The sequence below is a fragment of the Diceros bicornis genome, chromosome 7 (assembly GCF_020826845.1).
Source record: "Diceros bicornis minor isolate mBicDic1 chromosome 7, mDicBic1.mat.cur, whole genome shotgun sequence".
In the NCBI taxonomy this organism is placed as follows: Eukaryota; Metazoa; Chordata; class Mammalia; order Perissodactyla; family Rhinocerotidae; genus Diceros; species Diceros bicornis.
The window spans coordinates 71,252,027-71,270,919 of NC_080746.1; the positions used below are offsets into that span (position 1 = coordinate 71,252,027).

At 45.1% G+C, this 18,893-nt stretch overlaps 1 protein-coding gene across 1 annotated transcript; it reads left to right on the plus strand.

Moving 5' to 3' along the window:
• The first annotated feature begins 1,539 nt into the window (after positions 1 to 1,539).
• Positions 1,540 to 6,900, plus strand: RASSF10 (Ras association domain family member 10). The gene has a single exon (XM_058546007.1). The coding sequence runs from the start codon at positions 1,902 to 1,904 to the stop codon at positions 3,399 to 3,401; it is 1,500 nt and encodes a 499-aa protein (XP_058401990.1). The 5' UTR covers positions 1,540 to 1,901; the 3' UTR covers positions 3,402 to 6,900.
• Positions 6,901 to 18,893: the final 11,993 nt, after the last annotated feature.

Consider the following 18,893-nt stretch of genomic DNA (forward strand, 5'->3'; position numbering starts at 1 on the left):
TGAGATGTTTACTCAGGCAGTCTGACCTCAGAATCCACACTCTGTGGCTTCTCATTGCCCTTAGGATAGGTCCAAATACTGATGCATGGAATTAAAAGTCCTTCCTGATGCGGCTCATGCTCACCCATCGAACCTCACTCTTAGACACTCCTCTCCCTTAAACTCCTTGCAGCCCCACTAACCACCATGCTCTCTTGATTCCTTGACTTTGCACATATGGCTCCTTCTGCCTGGGATGCTGCCTGCCTCCTCCCCTCCATTTATTTTTTCTTGGGCAGATTCAAATAGTGCTTCCAGTCTTGCCTAAGATGCCACCTCCCCGGGGAAGCTTTCCTTGACTCTCCCAGACTGGTAGGATGCTACTCCAGCATTCCCCTAGCACCTCATGATCTCCCTTATCAGAGCACAGAAGACCCTATGTTGGACATATTTGCTCAGCTGTGCTCTCCACTAGATTGTGAGCTCCCTGCAGGCCAAGACTGTGATTTGTTCATCATCAAATCCCTAGCACAGTACCTGGAGTGCAGTAGGTACTCAATAAATATTTACTGAGTTTATGAGTGAATGAATAGGAATGCGTTATTCAGCAGGCAATGGGGAGCCATTCAACAGCTTGAAGCAAGGTAGTGGCCTTATCAGACCTGTACCCACAAAGATAAGCTGAGGGCAATCCTTGCACACAAGGGACCATCCTCAACAGAATCTGAGGATGAAAAAAGTTCATTTGCATGGTGGTCTTGGATTTCTTGAGCTGTGAAACTTGGCTCATCTCTTCTTGACCACATCTAGATATTGGAAGATGCCAGAAACTGTCATGGTAATGACTAAGTTTCCCTTTATGGAGGTGAGATGTGAAAAAAGAGCTTGTGACCTGGGTATGGGCCCCAAACTCCCACTAGAATCAGGCGTCCCCCTGCCAAGAAGGCTGTGAGAAGCCGAGGCGACGTGGGGAGCCACAGACATGACCCTGCGGGAACCACGAGCAGCCTCTGAAGGTCCTCCTCCAGCCTAGACTTTTCTATATCTACACTTGCTCATGGAGCACACTCCCCCATCTTGTTATGCTTAAATATGCAAATACTGCTTCCCGAGGCAGAAGATGGAAGGCCTTCTGCGTTCAAGGTGAGCTTACAGCTCCCAGCTGGAGGGCATGTAATGCGGTTAGAGGGTCTCCGTTAGAGACGCTGAGTGTCTTGGTTTCTCCGTCTGCGCACAGGGCACTCCCCCAGACGGCGATGCCTTGACGGACCAGGAAACGCGTCCGGGGGCGCCGGGAAAGGTGCGCAAGTCAAGTCAAGATGCGTCTAACTAGCTTTAGATGCATCGAGAGGAGCCAGTGGGCCGAGGGAGACGCAGAGCCGATCTGCGCCCAAGCACCGGCTCCACGCCCTGCAGCCCACGGGTCCCCGAGTTCTCCCTACGCGGACGCGCAACAGAGCCGCCAGCCCTCAGAAGGGGCGGAGACTACCGACTCCGGCGCAGGAGAGAGACGGACTGGGCGCACGCGACGCGGCGAGGCCGCGAGGGGCGGGTCTGGGCACCGCACCTCCCCTGCTCCGGCCGCAGCTCTAGGTGCCGGGGGCGGGAAGAGGAGGAGCCACGTGGGGAGGAGCAAAACCCGGAGGCCCCGGGAACCTTCGCCAGAGCCAGAACGGCGGGAGCCCGAGCCCGGGCGCCCTGCCCTGGGAGAGCGCGCCGTCCGGGCCGAGCACAGCCGCAGCCGCAGACGCTCCAGCCCGCGCTAGCGCTTGCCTTTGGTGCGCAGGTGGGGAGGAGGGCCAGGGGTGACGGAGGCGAGGGTTCCGGGCTCCTATCCTGTCCTAGAGCTGCCAGGCTGCTTGCCCTGCCTTGCCGTCCCAGCGGGGCCCGACCCGACCCGCCCCCTGCGTCCCGGTTGCACCATGGATCCTTCGGAGAAGAAGATATCGGTGTGGATCTGCCAGGAGGAGAAGCTGGTGTCGGGCCTCTCCCGCCGCACCACTTGCTCGGACGTGGTGCGGGTGCTGTTGGAGGACGGCTGCCGGCGGCGACGGAGGCAGCGGCGAGGCCGGCGGCGGGGAGCGGCCGGCGACCCGCCAGCTCCGGGGGAGATGCCGGAACCCCCGGACGAGGACGACGAGGACGACGACGAGGCGCTGCCACAGGGCATGCTGTGCGGGCCTCCGCAGTGCTATTGCATCGTGGAGAAGTGGCGGGGCTTTGAGCGCATCTTGCCCAACAAGACGCGCATCTTGCGCCTCTGGGCCGCCTGGGGCGACGAGCGAGAGAATGTGCGCTTCGTGCTGGTGCGCAGCGAGGCGTCGCTGCCCAACGCGGGCCCCCGCAGCGCCGAGGCGCGCGTCGTGCTCAGTCGCGAGCGCCCCTGCTCGGCTCGGGGGGTCCCGGCGCGGCCCGGCTTAGCCATGACCCAGGAGAAGCAGCGGCGGGTGGTGCGCAAGGCCTTCCGCAAGTTGGCCAAGCTCAACCGGCGGCGCCAGCAGCAGCCGTCGTCGCCCTGTTCGTCCTCGTCGTCCACAGCTTCATCTTGCTCGTCGTCGCCGCGGGCCTCCGAGAGCGCGTCGGTGGAGCGCATGGAGACGCTGGTGCATTTGGTGCTCTCCCAGGACCACACCATCCGTCAGCAGGTGCAGCGGCTCCGGGAGCTGGACCGCGAGATCGATCGCTACGAGGCCAAGGTGCACCTGGACCGCATGCGGCGGCACGGAGTCAACTACGTGCAGGACACGTACTTGGTGGGCGCAGACAACGAGCTCGACGGGCCCAGCCCGGAAGAGGAGCCGGAGGCGGTGGCGGCGGCGGCGCCCCTGGATGGCGAGGCTCAGGCGGCCGCGCTGGAGGAGCTGGCCCGGCGCTGCGACGACCTGCTGCGGCTGCAGGAGCAGCGGGCCCAGCAGGAGGAGTTGCTCGAGCGCCTCTCAGCCGAGATTCAGGAGGAGCTCAACCAGAGATGGATGCGGCGGCGTCAGGAGGAGCTCGCAGCGCGAGAGGAGCCCCCCGAGCCGGACGGCAGCCTCGACGGCGAGCTGCTGCTGGAGCAGGAGCGGGTCAGGACTCAGCTCAGCACCAGCCTCTATATCGGGCTCCGGCTCAACACGGACCTGGAGGCCGTCAAGTCGGACTTGGATTACAGCCAGCAGCAGTGGGACAGCAAGGAGCGCGAACTGCAGGGTCTTCTCCAGACTTTGCACACGTTGGAGCTGACGGTGGCGCCCAGTGGGACTCCCGGCTCGGGCGGACCCTCGCGGGAACCCCGGCCTCAGGCCTGCGCGGAGGTGTGGGTGGACCAGGCCCGCGGACTGGCCAAGAGCTGTCCTGGCAACGACGAGGACTCGGATACCGGGCTGAGCTCGATGCACAGCCAGGACTCGGACTCGGTGCCGGTGTGCGAATCCCTTGTGTAGGAGGAGCAGGGTGGGAGAGCGAGACGGCCGCCTCCCTTCCTTGTAGAAAGCACCAGTCCCGCCGGCTCAGGGACTTGAAACCAGGCTGGAGGTGGGCCCGGAGCTCCTGCCGGGCACAGCGCTCCGCCTGGGCGGGGGAAGGGGTCGGGACGCCTGCCCCGCAGCCGTGCTCCTCTGGCTCCGGAGTGAGTGCGGAGGAGGACGCGGGAGGAGAAAGCCGGGTCTCCAAAACAAGCTCTTTTAGGGGAAGGAAGGAGGGAGGAAGTGAGAACCCCCTATGGTAGAAAACAAACGCCCCAGGAAAATTGACGTGGTCCGAGCCCATTTTCAAAAAAGGAAAAAAGAAAGTATTATGGAGATTTCACCACTCTTCTGTATGGGAAGGACTGATGGCAGCTAGAACTTTAGTTTGTGGCATAAAGTGCTTTTAAAAGAAACACTTGGATGAAAAGGAAATTCCTTGAATGTTAATTGTGGCTGTGAACGTGTTAAAACTAGCCAAAGAGGACGCACTGGTGTTGGTCTCAGCCTTACTTACATCTTTGATAAAAACCCATAGGCACCAAAATCCCGGCTGTTTACATTACATTTCTGCAGATTGGGGAATTATCCATCTGCTGAGCTGTTTGCCTTTTATTTTCTTTCAAAGGCTGAACTGTATGGAAGCATAACCCTGTATTTCCTCCTAGCAAATACAGTGTACATTAAAATGGGATCCTTTTTCCAAAATAACCTTTAATTATTACAAAAGCCAAACATAACCCTTTTGAGATATGGAATCCTGGCAGACATAATCCCAGGTTAAAATTTAATCTAGGCCCTTGGGGATTTGTTCCTGCAAAGGTATGTGTGTTTTTCTTTCATTCATATTGCCACTCCATCCACTCAATCACTGTTCCTTCAGAAAAAAGAAAAGGGACGTTGCAGAATTCAAGTTAAGTACAACTAAATTTGCTGTTTAATCAGCACCCTGGTTGAAACTAAGACTTGAAAGCAAAGATCTTTGCTAGTGTGCGGCTTTTGATCTGAGCTATAAGATTAAAACTAGTCATGACCTCAATAGATTTTACCCAAACCCAAATCTACCTTCACTATCTTTGGTCAGAGATTAATTAGTTACTTGTCCAGACCTAAACTGAGATAGGGTAAATATTAAGGTTTACTAGATAAGGCCTGAAAAGAAAAAAACAATCCGACAATCTAATATACACCTTGGGTGAACAATTTGATTAACAACGGCACGTAGCCATAGATAAAAACATGTGCAAGTGAGCTAATGACTTGGCTTGAATGACTCTTGTCTAGCTCACACCTTTGCACACGCCAGGCGATGCAAGTGCAACACCTCTCCCTCAATAGGTGGTGATGGAGCCCCCATGTAATTGTTCCAGTTGTTTCCATGAAAACTTATCAGTTGGAGCTGGTTGTTGCGTCTGTGGAAGGAGCTTGCTGGCCGTGTTCCCTCTGGAGCTTAGTACTTCTGAGGAATGTGGGATCTAATCTGTCCTGAGGAGGGATTAACAATGGGCTGTGTGTGTGGTGCCAGCCTGGTGCAGAAGCCGGGTATCAACCTCCCCGTGCAGGGGCTGGCTCCAGTTTCAACACTACACGTGAAGATAACTTAAGAGGTCTTGCTATATAGAGAAGTTTCTTCCCTTGGAGAGATTCTCTGTCTGTCCAATGGGAGCCTGCCCTCCTGACCTCCTCAAGTCATGTTGACTGTCTCCTTTTTAGAGACAGTCCCCTCCATCCCACCTCCTCCCTGCTATTACAACACTAGTGGATATTTTCAATTTTTCAAGTAAAATGAGAATTAAAAGGCTGTTTTCTTAATTGATGTTTTCAGAAGACGTTAGCTGGCATAATTATGGTTTTTTACTTTCATCTGATGCAGAAAACATCTATGCATTTGGTCTTGAGCATGATTAAAATGAGGAAGGGACCGAAAGAAACCCACCGTCCCCAATCATTGCATCCCATAAACACAAAGCCTAATGACAGCTTTCCTTGTGAGACAGAGGTAAAATCCTCATTAGTGTGTGACAAACGCCACTTATCTGCATGGTTTATGCTGGCAGTGGGCTGACCTGGTTTAAAACTTATTGTGCTTTTTGTTTTTCCCTAGGGAGGTGGGGGAGGCGGTTCTTTGATGTTTGTTAACTCAAAAGAGGACCCAGAAGTTGGCAGAACAGGACTGCCTGGCAGAAAGGGGCTGTTTTCCTTTGCACTATTATTATTTTAAACTTTGACGGGCTGCTGACATCAGCAAATATGCCTGAAGCCGGTAAAGCAAATAAACCACATCACAGGGAGAAGCTTGTGGGGTTTTCTGGTGCCCCTCTTTCCAGAACCTACCTGTCCCAGCCACCTGAAGATACTTCTCCAGTCAACTCCCCAGGCAGCCCGGGGGCTTGCTTTATATAACAAAGGATGGCCCAGTCTGCACATTTTTTCTTTCATCCAAATCTATTATATCCCCAAAAGGCACTCTCTGTGGGTAGGAGAAAGGAGGGCAGGGGCGGAAAAAAGAAAGGAGACAATAGTTCCTTTTACTAAGAGCTTTTGCAAACTGTAGAAATATGGATACAAAAAGCACCAAAACAGTGCCTGTACCTAGGAAGTGCCTAATAAATGCTAGATAGTTTTTAAATGTCCATCCTCTTTTTTAATAATCATCATGGCACCAGGAGTGAGAATGGATGCCTAGCGCTGAATGCACCAGCGCCAGGACTTCAGTGCCCCTGGGAAAAGTGACTCCTCTCCCGTTCTCCTGGCCTAAGGGAAATCCTGGCAAGGAGCCAGCGAGCTTGTGGAGGAGAGTATGGTGGGCTCCTCACCAGGAAGCCCCATCCTTTTTTGGAACTGATATAATTTATTGTATCTTTGATCTTAATTATTCCATTCTCAGCCACCTCCCAAACCAAAAAGATTCCATCTGGCATCTCTGTTTACTTCCTTATACAACATGTTTATTATTATTATCTGATTATAAAAGTTGTATACTATAGTCCTTATGATGGACCTAAACATAAGTAAAAGGAAAGAAAAGTCACTCAAAATTCTGTCACTAAAACCCTACCACTACCAAAATTTGATATCTTTCCTTCCAGACCTTTTGAATTGTGAAGGTTTTATATTTTGCTTTTTTAAAAAAAATATAGTTTTGATGAGATTGTCTGTATGCTGTTATGCTCAGGGTTTGACAGACTCCTTGTAAATGGCTCCGTCCATCTGTTGGCTGCGCCATGGTGTATGTAACTGTTATCATGTTATTAGGTTGTTCCCAATAGTTTTTACTATTATAATATAACACCATGATAAGCTTCTTTGTGCACGTATCTGTTTCCCTAATTCAACCCTCTCCCAATAAGATAGGTTCCCAGAAAGAGAATTCCCAGAGTACAAACATTTACGGTCTTGATGCTTAATTGACAATTGCTTTTCAAAAGATTTGTTCTAATTACAACCTGCTGTGCATGACGGTACCTATTTCACCACACTTTGGCTTTCATTAGATATTATATTTTAAGAAAATATTTTAATCAAAATTAATTAAACAATTCTTTTGGCCCCAGAAACCCAGGGCTGGCAACCACTGACTTAAAATATCATTACGATAGACAGGGCGGGTCATCTGGCCAGAAGTGTTAAGAGGACGTGGTGCCTTCTCTCCTTCCCATTTCCTTGTCTTCCTGAGCTTGGCTTGGTAACAGCAATCTTGTCTCATATCAGAGATGTCCAGAGATCTGTCCAAGCAGGAGGGGCAAAAACTCCACGTGAGGGGCCCGCCTGGTGGCATAGCGGTTAAGTTTGCGCCCTGGGCTGCGGGGGGGACTGGGGTTCGCGGGTTCGGATCTCAGGCGTGGATGTACACACCGCTCATCAAGCCATGCTGTGGAGGCATCCCACATACAAAATAGAGGAAGACGGGCACGGATGTCAGCTCAGGGACAATCTTCCTCACCAAAAATGAACAAACAAAAAAAAAACCCTCCATGTGAGCAAGGTTAAGAGGATTAACAAATAGGAGAATCAGATTTATAAAAAAGAAAGTATTCATTATCTTTTTTCATCTTGAGTCTAGCAGAAAAGGTTATTTTTAGATGTCATAAAATGTATTTGATTTTGCACTTCTCCCTACCCACCCCTGTCAAAAATGAAATCAAAATAAAATAAATGCATAAGCCCACTTCTTTATTAACAGCCTCTAATTAATAGTTAAAATTTTTCTAAGAATTTATTTCTATGTATGATACTACATCTGAGCTTGTCCTCAAATTCTTGAGGAGTGAAAATTTGATTATGACAATTTGTGAAATTTCTGGTGTGAAAATGTTTGTGAAACGTTCTAAACAGAGAGCAAGGAGGATGAGGAGAAACTGGCTTTTGCTGAGTGCTTTCCAAACCCCAGATCCTCATGCTGAGTCTTTTCCCATGCGTTTTCTCTGCATTCATCCTGTGACATAGAAGTTTTGTGTTTTTTTTTTTTTTTTTTTGCAGGGGAGAAGTCACCCTGAGCTAACACTTGTTGCCAATCTTCCTCTTTTTTAGAGATAGAACTTTTCAACCTCCAATTTTTACAGATAAAGAAACGAAGGCCATGCAGTTGATAAGCAGCAGATGCAGGATTCTAATCCAAGCCTGACTCTAAAACCCATGCCCATTGTGCTACATCACACCAGTCCCATTATACCCATGAAGTGTTCGGCACAGCCAGAAAAAGATTCCTCACAGGCCCCAGAGTGTTGGCATTGGAAGGGCCTCAGGGGTTATCAAGTCTTGTCCAAGTATTTCCACCAGGGAGGTGGAGTGATTTTCTTAAAATTGTAGAGCCAGTGAATATCTACCAGGTGAGGATTTAGGAAAAGACAAAGAAGGAGAAATTCCTATGTAAATATCTGGGCATCTGTCTGCGAGAGGTGAAATGTTTGCCATGAAAAAAATTTCTTACAAAAAATTAATACCCTGTTTTTCAGCATGGAGGTTTTGACTGAATGCCCCAAGGGCACAGGTGCATAGCCAATCAACTACATGGAATCCTCGGCCATCAGGGCAGACAGCTGTGTGCTATTCACAGTCACATCTGGAAGGTGGCATCAACAACCATGGCTGTGCCAGAGCTGTCCACAGCACTTTTAACCAGACCTTGTTTCTGGTTGAGCCTCTGTGTACACGAGGATTGGGGAAGGGTCGAAGGAGGGAGTACTGGGCCTTCCGAGGACCCCTGGGCCCGTGGAGTCAGGCACACACAGCTGATGGAGGGCATCTTGGACCACGCTGACTCCACTGCACATGTGGAGACCTAGCATGGATTGCTTTAAAGGACCACTGTCCCAGCCTCTGCCCCTCTCATCCATTCCCAGGCGAACTTTTCGTGTTTCAGACACTTCCAGGATTCCCCATAACTTTCAGTGTAAAATCCACATTTCTTAGCAGAATTTACAAGGTTGATAGTTATCCAGCTCAAGACCACTCTTTTAGGTCTACTTTCCCTCACTCCTTAAGACCACAGAATTGAGGGCCGGCCCCGTGGCTTAGCGGTTAAGTGCGTGCGCTCCGATGCAGGTGGCCCGGGTTCGGATCCCGGGTGCGCACAGACACACTGCTTCTCCAGCCACGCTGAGGCCGCGTCCCACATACAGCAACTAGAAGAATGTGCAACTATGACATACAACTATCTACTGGGGCTTTGGAGGAAAAATAAATAAATAAATAAAATTAAAAAAAAAAAAAAAGACCACAGAATTGAGCGGATCGTATTTCTTCATTCAGGTCACAATGCCGTCCTCTGTTGTATGGGGGCCCTTTTCTGTCTTTTTATTTCACTTCACGTTCCCCTTCCACCCCCATTCCCACTCCATTTCCCTTCTTGCTCCCACCATAGGCACCTAGGCCAGTGTATTTAATCCATGACCTTCCAAACCATCTTACGTATTGGGTGCTGCCATGCTGCACACCTCCAGGGGGCACCATTCATGTTGTATTCTGGAACCGTGCTCCAGAGGGCACCATTCACATAGGAAACTGTGAAAAGTAACCCTGAAGTTGAGCAATGTGCTGGCACAATCCATTTCCTCGTGTATGTAGATGCGTCCTTGAAAAGTAGAATGAAATGGCCTATGTGCTTCTGTTTAATACACATGACCTTTATTGGGCTATAAAGCTCATTATATTTCTTTTTTCACACGACTTTATGTTTTTGTGAACATTCCACATTGCAATATGTAAATCTAGTTCATTATTTTCTGACCTGCATGGTATTCCATCACTTTAATTTATACATTTCCTTAGTGAGGGACACCTATGTTGTTACCAATTCCTTGCTATCTCAAAAAATGCTATAATGAATGCAGACAGAAATTGGTGGATATATGTGAAAATTTGTCTGTGGTCTAAAACCCAGAAGTGTGAGTGCTGAACTGCTCACTAGCTCTCCTAAATGGCTACACCACGTTAGGCTCTTACTATCCATGAAGATTTCCCATTTTCCCTATAGCCTCGCCAGCACTTGATATTATCCAACTTTCTACTGTTTGCAAATTTGCTTTAATTTGTATTTCTTTGAATTCTAGTACAGTTGACCTTCATATTATCATTTGGGCTCCCCTTCTGTTAACTGCCTATTGTTATCAATCGTTTTTCTTTGGGTCTCCTTTTTCTGGCAGATTTGCAGGAGTTCCTTACCTATTCTGGCTTTCTTGTTAAGCTTAGAGCAAGTATAAATATCTTATTCTAATCTACCCTCCATCTTTAACTGTGTCTATGGTATCTGTTGTTGAAAAATGTCTTTAATTTTAATATAGTCAAATTAATCACCCCTCTCCTCCTCACCTTATGGTTTGTGATTTAGGGTTTTTCAGAAATGAAGTCACGAAGATATGCTTCTATATTTTCTTCTTTTAGCCTCATATTTTTTTTTTCTCTCTCTTTCTTTTGTTCCCTGCCTTCTTCCCCTTCTCCCTCCCTTGTTCCTTCATCATTGATTAACTGGAATACTTCTATAGGAAGATTCTTCCTTTTATCAAGTGTCACACTGAAGGACAGTTTAAATCCTGATTATCCTGAAATACAGGATAAAAACAACATTCTTACCTTTTATTTTTATTTACCAGTGTTCAAAATAATGCGGTTGTTCCCTAGCATTCTCCAAAGGTGATTAATGAGTTTTTTCTTCTTTGTCTATCTTTTTGGAGATCATTATAAAATTTCAAATTTAATGTGTTTCAAACTATTGTAGTTATTGTCTCATCTTGGCTAATGGGAGCCTCTTCAGGTTGGCTCCTGAATCCTTTTCACACATTTTTTTAATTGTCTTTTTATGGCTTCTTTGATCTCTGGTGTGTCAAAATGTTCCAGGCTCATACTGTACATTTGCTGTTCTAGACCTATATCAGCCATCACTGCAAGGATCCCTGATTCCTTTTAAGGGGAAAAGATATTTAGAAACCACAGTCTGGATACTAGGAGTGCTCATTGCCACTGGGTTGGTGATTGTTTTTAGGACATTTTAGAAGAAAGAGCTAGGAAATACACTGTTTTTGTTTTCTTTTAATTTTTTTTGGTGGCAAAATACAAATAACATGAAATTTGCTATTTTAACATTTTTCAAGTGTGCAACTCAGTGGCATTCACAATGTCATGCAGCCAACCTTGCTATCCATTTCCAGAACTTTTCTATCATCCCAAGCAGAAATTCTGTATCCTTTAAACAATAACTCCGTGTTCTCTCCTCCCCCCAGTGCCTGGTAACCTCTATTTTCTTCTTTGGAGAAACGTCTTTTCAAGTCCTTTGTCCACTTTGAATTGGATTGTTTGTTTGTTTTGTTGTTGTTGTTGTTGAGTTATAGGAGTTCTTTACATATTCTGAATATTAATCCCTTATCAGATATATGATTTGTAAATATTTTCTCCCATTCCATTGATTGCCCTTGTTGATAGTGTCTTTGATGCACCAAAGTTTTTCTCATTTAGATGAACTCCAACTTACCTATTTTTTCTTTTGTTGCTTTTGCTTTTGGTGTTATATCCAAGAAATCCTTACAAATCCAATATCATGACGCTCTTCTTCTGTGTCTTCATCTAAGAGTTTTATAGTTCTAGCAATTTCATTTAGGCCTTTGACAATTTTTTGCTGGTGTTTTTGTTGCTTTTATTGACAAGTGGCTTTTTGAAGGTCGTTACTCTGCCGTTCCCATTTACATCACTTATCAAGATTTTTTTCTTTCTCTTTCTTCTTTCATTGGAAAGATAGAATTTTCTTGGCTGATTTGAAAGTTAGACATTTAATTTTGCTCTTCTGTTCTCCAAACTTACTAAAAGCCATTCTTATGCTCATTTTTCCTGACCAATATATAAACTTATCAAATCTATGTTTGTCCCCAAGCAAGAAAAGAACCTTAACCCACTACACTCACTTCTTTGGGCTCTCTCCCTTTTCATTTGGTATCATCTACAATTTGAGTTATAGAAAATGTTATTTAGCTCATAATAACCTTTCTCAGTATATTTTATTGGGATCATAGTAAATGTATACATTATCTCGAGCAGAATTTATATCTTTGTGATGTTGAGTCATTCTATCCAAGAATAAAATAATAATAAAGTACAACAAATCACCCCCAAATTTAATGCGGCTTAAAATAGTAATCATTTATTTTCACTCATGCATCTGTGAGTCAGCTGGGGGTTAGTTGAACTTGGCTAGGCTCAGCTGAACTTGACTCCAGTCTGTGGGTTGGGCTTAGGTCTGCCTCATATGTCTGTCATCCTCCTTAAACCAGAGGCATAGAACTTTCCCAAGGGTCCCTCGGAGTTGTTACAGAGGCATTAGCCTAGACTTTTTCTTTTTTACATCTACTTCTGTGGACCTTGGCTTGCTCAATCCAGGTCAATACACAAATATTGAGTGCCTACTATGTACCAGGCCCAGGGTTTAGGCCTGCAAAAGCAGGGAGTGTTAAAACAGGCAGTATTAAATCATTAAAGATACTCTCTAAGACACTGGTATTGGGACTTTAAATTGGTTATTTGTGAATTTGGATTCACATTTTTTAGGCAGTGATTCCACTTTTAGGTATCCATAGAATATTTGCACAAGTGGGCAAGGATGTAAGTTCATGCTGTTCATTGCAGCAATATTTGTAATAGTGAAAAATTAGAAACCATCCAAAATAGGAAACTGGCCATATAAACCTTGTTATAATCATATTTTTTTATTTTACACAGCTACTAAGATAATGTAAATCTGCATTGCTGACGTAGAAAAATATCTGTAATATACTGTTAAACCAAAAAGGAAATAGTACAAACTCATTACTTATATCTATAGCCCTAAAAGCTATACATTTCTTAGCCTTGTCCACTGAAAAGTTCTGGAATCAATTACTGCCTAGTAGCAATGAGCACTACTAGTACCTGTATTGTTGTATCTAAATACCATTTTCTATTAAAAAGATAAAGACTCCTTGCAGTAGTCACTGATTCCAAATCCACAGCAAGAAATAAGTAAGATGGGCTTGTTGCATCTTATGTACTAGAAAGCAAGGAAACTGTTAAAGACTTTGTGGTTTTATCTAAACTCAGGGGCTACCTGAAGGGGCTCCAATGACTAAAGATGGGAAAATATGAGTTTCAATGAGAATAACAACTGCAATGGATTGAAATATATCAAAAATATAAAAATCTAGGTCTCACAATGATACTACAAAAAGAGAAATTAACTCATTCATCACCTTTGGAGGTTGCTAAGATATCAAGTTGTTATTCTGGAAATAAGTAATAAAGAGAACATTTGCTCTGTCTTTCTTGTACACACTGTGTTTTTAAGTCATCAAATGGTTGATGAGGGAAAGTTTTTCTTTACAAAAGAATTTCAGCTAACAAATGCAGAATGAATGCCATAATTAGAAAATTACTCTTATGCAACCCCTAATGAATTAATGCATCTAGACAGTGATCATTGACGGATGCTAAAATGAGCAGGTGTAAGTTAATGGGAAACTTTATAGTGGATGGATCAGCTGACAACACTGACATCATGGAACATTCAGTCATTATGGGCCTCCAGGTGTGATAAAATAGGAAGCACTCAGCCCCACCTATCAAGTATTCCACCCCAAATAACTGATTCTGAGTCTAACCAAGAGTCTAGTTCTATCAAGGAGGGCACAGGAAACAGGGAGAATAGAAGAACGTGCAGAATGACATTCTGAGGATGTGATCAGTGAAATCTAGATCATGGGAAATTCTATAGGACAGAAGCCCATCTATAAATCCCCTCAAAGAGGGAAGAGAAATATAACTATTGTAACTATTATGGATTAAAAGAGACTAAGAGCACATATCAACCAGTTATGGACTTTATTTGAATATTAATTCAAACAAACAAAAGGTTAAAAAGAAAATTTTAATGACAATCAGGAAAAATAGAAAACAGTTGATTATTAAGTGATTATTGTTATTTTTAGACATGTTAATAGATATGTTATTTGAGATATGGCAAGACGGTTATGTTTTTAAAAGATTTTACCTGTTAGAAATACATTATAAAATACTGTGGTGAAATAATATAATATCTGGGATTTGCTGGGATAGTCCATAAAATTTTTTTTTGATGTAGAGGAGAGATAAATAAAACAAAATTGGCAAATTTTTGGTATTTGTTGAAGCTGGGTGATGGGTACATGGGGATTCATTATACTGCTCTCTGTATTTATGTATTGGTTTGAAGATTTCCATAATAAAAAGTAAAAAAATTGTAAAAGAGAAAAAGCAAAGGAGAAATCAGGTTGCAGAACAGTATGTAGGGTATGGTTTATTTTTTTTCTTTTTAAGAGACCAAACAGAACAAAAGACTGTGTTATATTATCTGTGGTTATCTTTGGGAAATGGGACCAGGGAGTAATGTGGGAAACTGCTATTTTTTAAATTATAAACTTGTGTATCATTTGAATTTTTGATAAGTACATATAACTTAATTAACTGGAAAAAAAGAATGAATAAGGTGTCATGATTAAGGTGTCATGATTAAGGTATCATCAAAGTACTGTGGGGGATTGTTTACTGTGTCCCAGTTGAATGTGGCTGCTGAAAACAGGACCTAAAACTGGGAGAGTGAAAGGTGCGCTTGAATGACTGGATTAGGCTCAGCATGACCCAGAACCAACCAACCTGCTGTGCCTTGAGAGATTTCCCAGGGATCCACACTCTCTGGGAAAGATGCTCTTCTCATCTCATCATATGGCAGCAAAGCAGACTTTACAGTAGAGTAAGGCCATGATTAGTCTCCTGAAGAGACTAATCTGTTCACTCTGTGTTAAAATACAAATTCTTGGGGCCGGCCTGGTGGTGTGATGGTTAAGGTTGCACACACTGCTTCGGTGGCCTGGGGTTCATGGTTTCGGATCCTGGGCATGGACCTACCCACCAATCATCAAGCCATGCTGTGGCGGCATCCCGTATAGAAAGAGTAGAGGAAGATTGGCACAGATGTTAGCTCAGGGCCAATCTTCCTCACCACAAAAAAAAATTCTTATAGTTTTGAACTACTCTCTTACTGCCTGAATAAAAATACTTAGTTATGAAGGTGTTACCAGTTATTCATTTTCCAACCACGTCTTTCTTCCATGTCAGCGAGTTTCCTGAGTCGGTCCAGATACAGGAGAGAGGGTGGCTGAGGGGCATAAAGGGCTGACATTAGCATCAGTAGGTTTAAACCACTGGCTCCTGGGGGCACTGTGGAGTTTTTACATGGGATCCACAAACCCACACCCATACCAGTCACAGTCTGTGGGCATAATAAATCATCTTTGACATTCATGTACTGTTAGTTGTGAATTTTTGAAGATGGCATTGTGATGTACACAATCAGACTCTTTTAAAATCCTTCCTGAAGTTAGAGGAGTTTTAGGATTTTCTGCATCAACTACCATTACATGGGGGTAGCTAAACTTTTTGATATTAGAAGGGGTCTTCATACAGAAAGAGAATGGAGACTACTAGTCTAGAGTTATGAATTAGTCTCAAGCTGGTCTTCAAGGTTGGAAGTTGGGGTGCTCTTTCCATTTGCTGTTTTTCAAAAAGTTAACATCCCAGGCATATTTCTGCCCTACTGTCCATTGAGGTATCTGAAGCTGATGTGGCTTCCTTCTCCTTGCTCCCAGGGCACCTTATGTACAACTTCATTATGTTTTTTATAACACTGACATATGTTGACTGCTTTACTTGTGTCTTCCCCACTATGGGCCTGGGGGGCTTTGGGGGGGTTGGGAGAGGTTAGGACAGGGATTCATTTATTCAATATACACATGAGCATGGAGTGGCTCAAGAACTAGAGGTAGAGAGATGAACAAGATACACGCAGGCCCTCATAGAGCTCACTGAGTAAGGGTGTGGAGGTGAAGGATAGACAAGAAAATAGACAATCACAACACAGTATGGGTAGGTGCTATTGCTTCCATGGAAGCAAGATGCTCCCAACCCAGATTGTGGAAGTCAGAGACTCTGGGAACAGATGATGCTAAGCTGAGATTTGAAGGACCAGTTGGAGTTGGCCAAGTTGAAGTGGGGGAGGGAGGAGCCAGTAAGTGCAAAGTGCAGAGGAAGAGAGCACAAGCCCTGAGTTGAGAGATGGAAAGTGGGGAGAGAGGAGCCTGGAGAGGTTGGTAGGGGCTGGACCATGATGGGCTTTGTGTGCCGTGATGAAGACTTTGGACTTAATCTTGAGACAAAAGAGAAGACATTAGAAGTTTAAAGGCAGAGAGATGACATAAGAAGATTTTCCTACTTGAATGATGACTTGGTCTAGAGTATGGATGCTGGCTTGGTGTGTGCAAAACCAGAAGTAGGAAGAGGGGTCAGGAGGCTGATTCTCAATGCAGATGAGATCCAGGTGGAGGGCTGAGTGAAGGCAGTAGCCATTGGGATGGAGAGATAACAAACTCATGGGAATATAGTGATCAGGCGGTCCATCAGTTTGAAAGAGAGATGAGGAGGGCCTGAAGTAGGGAATGGGGAAAAGCAGAGATCTGAGATATTTAGAAGCTAGCCTTGTGGTAATTAATTATTGACAAAGGACGAGGGACAAGGCGTAACCTAGAATGACTCCCAGGTTTCCAGCCTGGGCAAACGGAAAGGTATGGGTGGGTGCTTTCCTTGGATGGTGTGCAATGGGTCTTGGCAAAGGGTGGGAGTGGGAGGTGGTGAACTCGGTCTGGAACATGTTGAGTTGAGGTGCCAGTGGGTGTCATCCGATGAGGGGATGGGGAAGCCACAGACAGGGTTGTTGCAAGGATTAGATGAGTGTATAAAGAGATCGGAAAAGTACCTATCACAAAACATGTGCTATAAGACTGCTATTATTAAGAATTGCTTTGAGAGGTGTGATGGTTAGTTTTTTGTGTCAACTTGACTGGATCACAGAGTGTCCAGATATTTGGTTAAATATTATTTCTAGGTGGGTCTGTGAGGGTGGCTCCAAATGAAATTAGCATTTGAATGGGTGGACTCAGTAAAGCGCTTTGCCTTCCTCAATGTGGATGGGCATCATCCAATCTGTTGAGGGCCTGAGTAGACAGAAAGTTGGAGGAAGGAAGAAATCACCCCTTCCTGCATGAGTGTTTGAGCTAGGACATCCATCTTGTCCTGCCCTTGGTGGTCCTGGTTTTCAAGCTTTCAGACTCAGACTGAATTACACCACTGGCTTTCTTGAGTCTCCAGTGTGCAGACAGCAGATTGCAGGACTTCTCAGATTCCATATTAACGTATGCCAATTCTTTATAATAAATCTGTTCCTATATGTATATATACCTTATTGGTTCTGTTTTTTTTTTGAGAACTCTGACAAACATAAGAGGGCATTTGCAAAGGGCTACAGAACCACAAAGGAGGATGTTACTCCACCAGAGGGATTTGTAAAAGCAGGGGAGATGGGACCTAAAAGATGTATGTGAATGTGATGGGTGGCAAAGAGGAGAAAAGGCATTCCAGACAACAGGAACAGAGTGCGAAGGCATGAAGAAATGAAAACCACTGCATGTTAGGGGAGGGTGAAGCATTTGAAGTACAGGGTATGCATGGAAGATGGTGGTGAGGACATGATATTAGCACATGATGGGGCACTTGGTGTTAGCATGATAGGCTAGGGCCAGTGCTAAAGATTCTAGCGTTGGAGTGTATAACATCATCAGATTTGTCATGTCAAAAGACAGCTGTGGCAGCCATGTGTGGAGGAAAGAAACCGTGTGCAGAAAGACCAGGGAAGAGGTAAGCAACGGCTTGGGCCAGAAACAGAGTAGTGTTTGTAGGCATGGAGAGGGGGAAACAGATGCGAGGCCTTTCTGATTTGGAACTGGATGCCTGGATGTGGGCGGTCGAGGAAATGAGAATTGAGGAGGAGTAAAAGATGACAGATATCATTCATTGGGACAAAGAATTGAGAAGGGTGTTCCGACTTGGGAGTAGGATGATAAGTTTGGCTTTCAATATGCTGGATATGAGGCACTTGTCAGACACCCAGGTGGAGGTGTGCAGAAAGCAGTTACAAAAATGGGTTTGGAGTTTGGAAAGCAAAGTGGGAGGGTGATGCTGATTGGGGAGCCATCCACATGTCAACAGCAGCTGAACCAATGGAACTGGAAGATCTTGCCCAGGAAGAATGTATGATGAGAAGAGGAGAGGGTGCCAAACCTCCAACAATAGGTCATGGTTTCTTAATTTGGCTCACTCACCAAAATCCACATCTAGAATGGAAATATGGAATTCAGCCAATATTTTCATAATTTTCAGTATACAAAGGAACTGGGGATAAAATATGTTTGGGTTTTGACTAGAGAGGTCCAGGAACTGAGTTGTGTAGTAGCAAATATCAAAGGGGATGAATAGCAGTAAGTGATCATTATAATATCTAACAACACCTGGCATTTAGAGAGCACCTTCCTCCAAAGAACTGGAATCTCTGCCCAGACACCATGAATGTTCATAGAAAGTTTGGGAGGTCTGTAAGAGGCAGGGGGGATTATATTAACTTCTGGTACACAGAAAATACGGGGTTCTGAGAAGACCAGAAAGTTCTCTTTGAGCACAGAGCCAGAGAGTGTTATGGTCAGACAACCTGGCTCCAAGCCCCCTCCTTGTGGCCAGCAGTCTGACCTGTCTCCTTGTCTAGATCTGATATCACAATCACGTGTACTCCTGGTGTTGCCAATCTTAGATCTCAAAACCCATCTCAAGCCAGTCCAGGCACAGCGATGCATGTCTTCCAGAAGAAAACGCAGTTGCAACAAGGCATTTCCTAGTGGAGAAAGTATAGAATTTCAAGTCAGACAAACCTGAGTCCAAGGCCCACAGCTGCTACTTACTAGCTGTGTGATGCTGGGTTGTTTATTTTATATCTCTGGGTCTCAGTTTCCCCAGCCTCAAAACGAAGATAATACTAGCTACCTCCGGGTTGTGTAAAGGTGGATTTATTCAACAAATGTTTATTGAGCATCTACT

Bases quoted from the DNA above. Each gene is read 5' to 3' on its own strand.
- RASSF10 (XM_058546007.1), top strand. From the start codon at position 1,902: ATGGATCCTTCGGAGAAGAAGATATCGGTGTGGATCTGCCAGGAGGAG.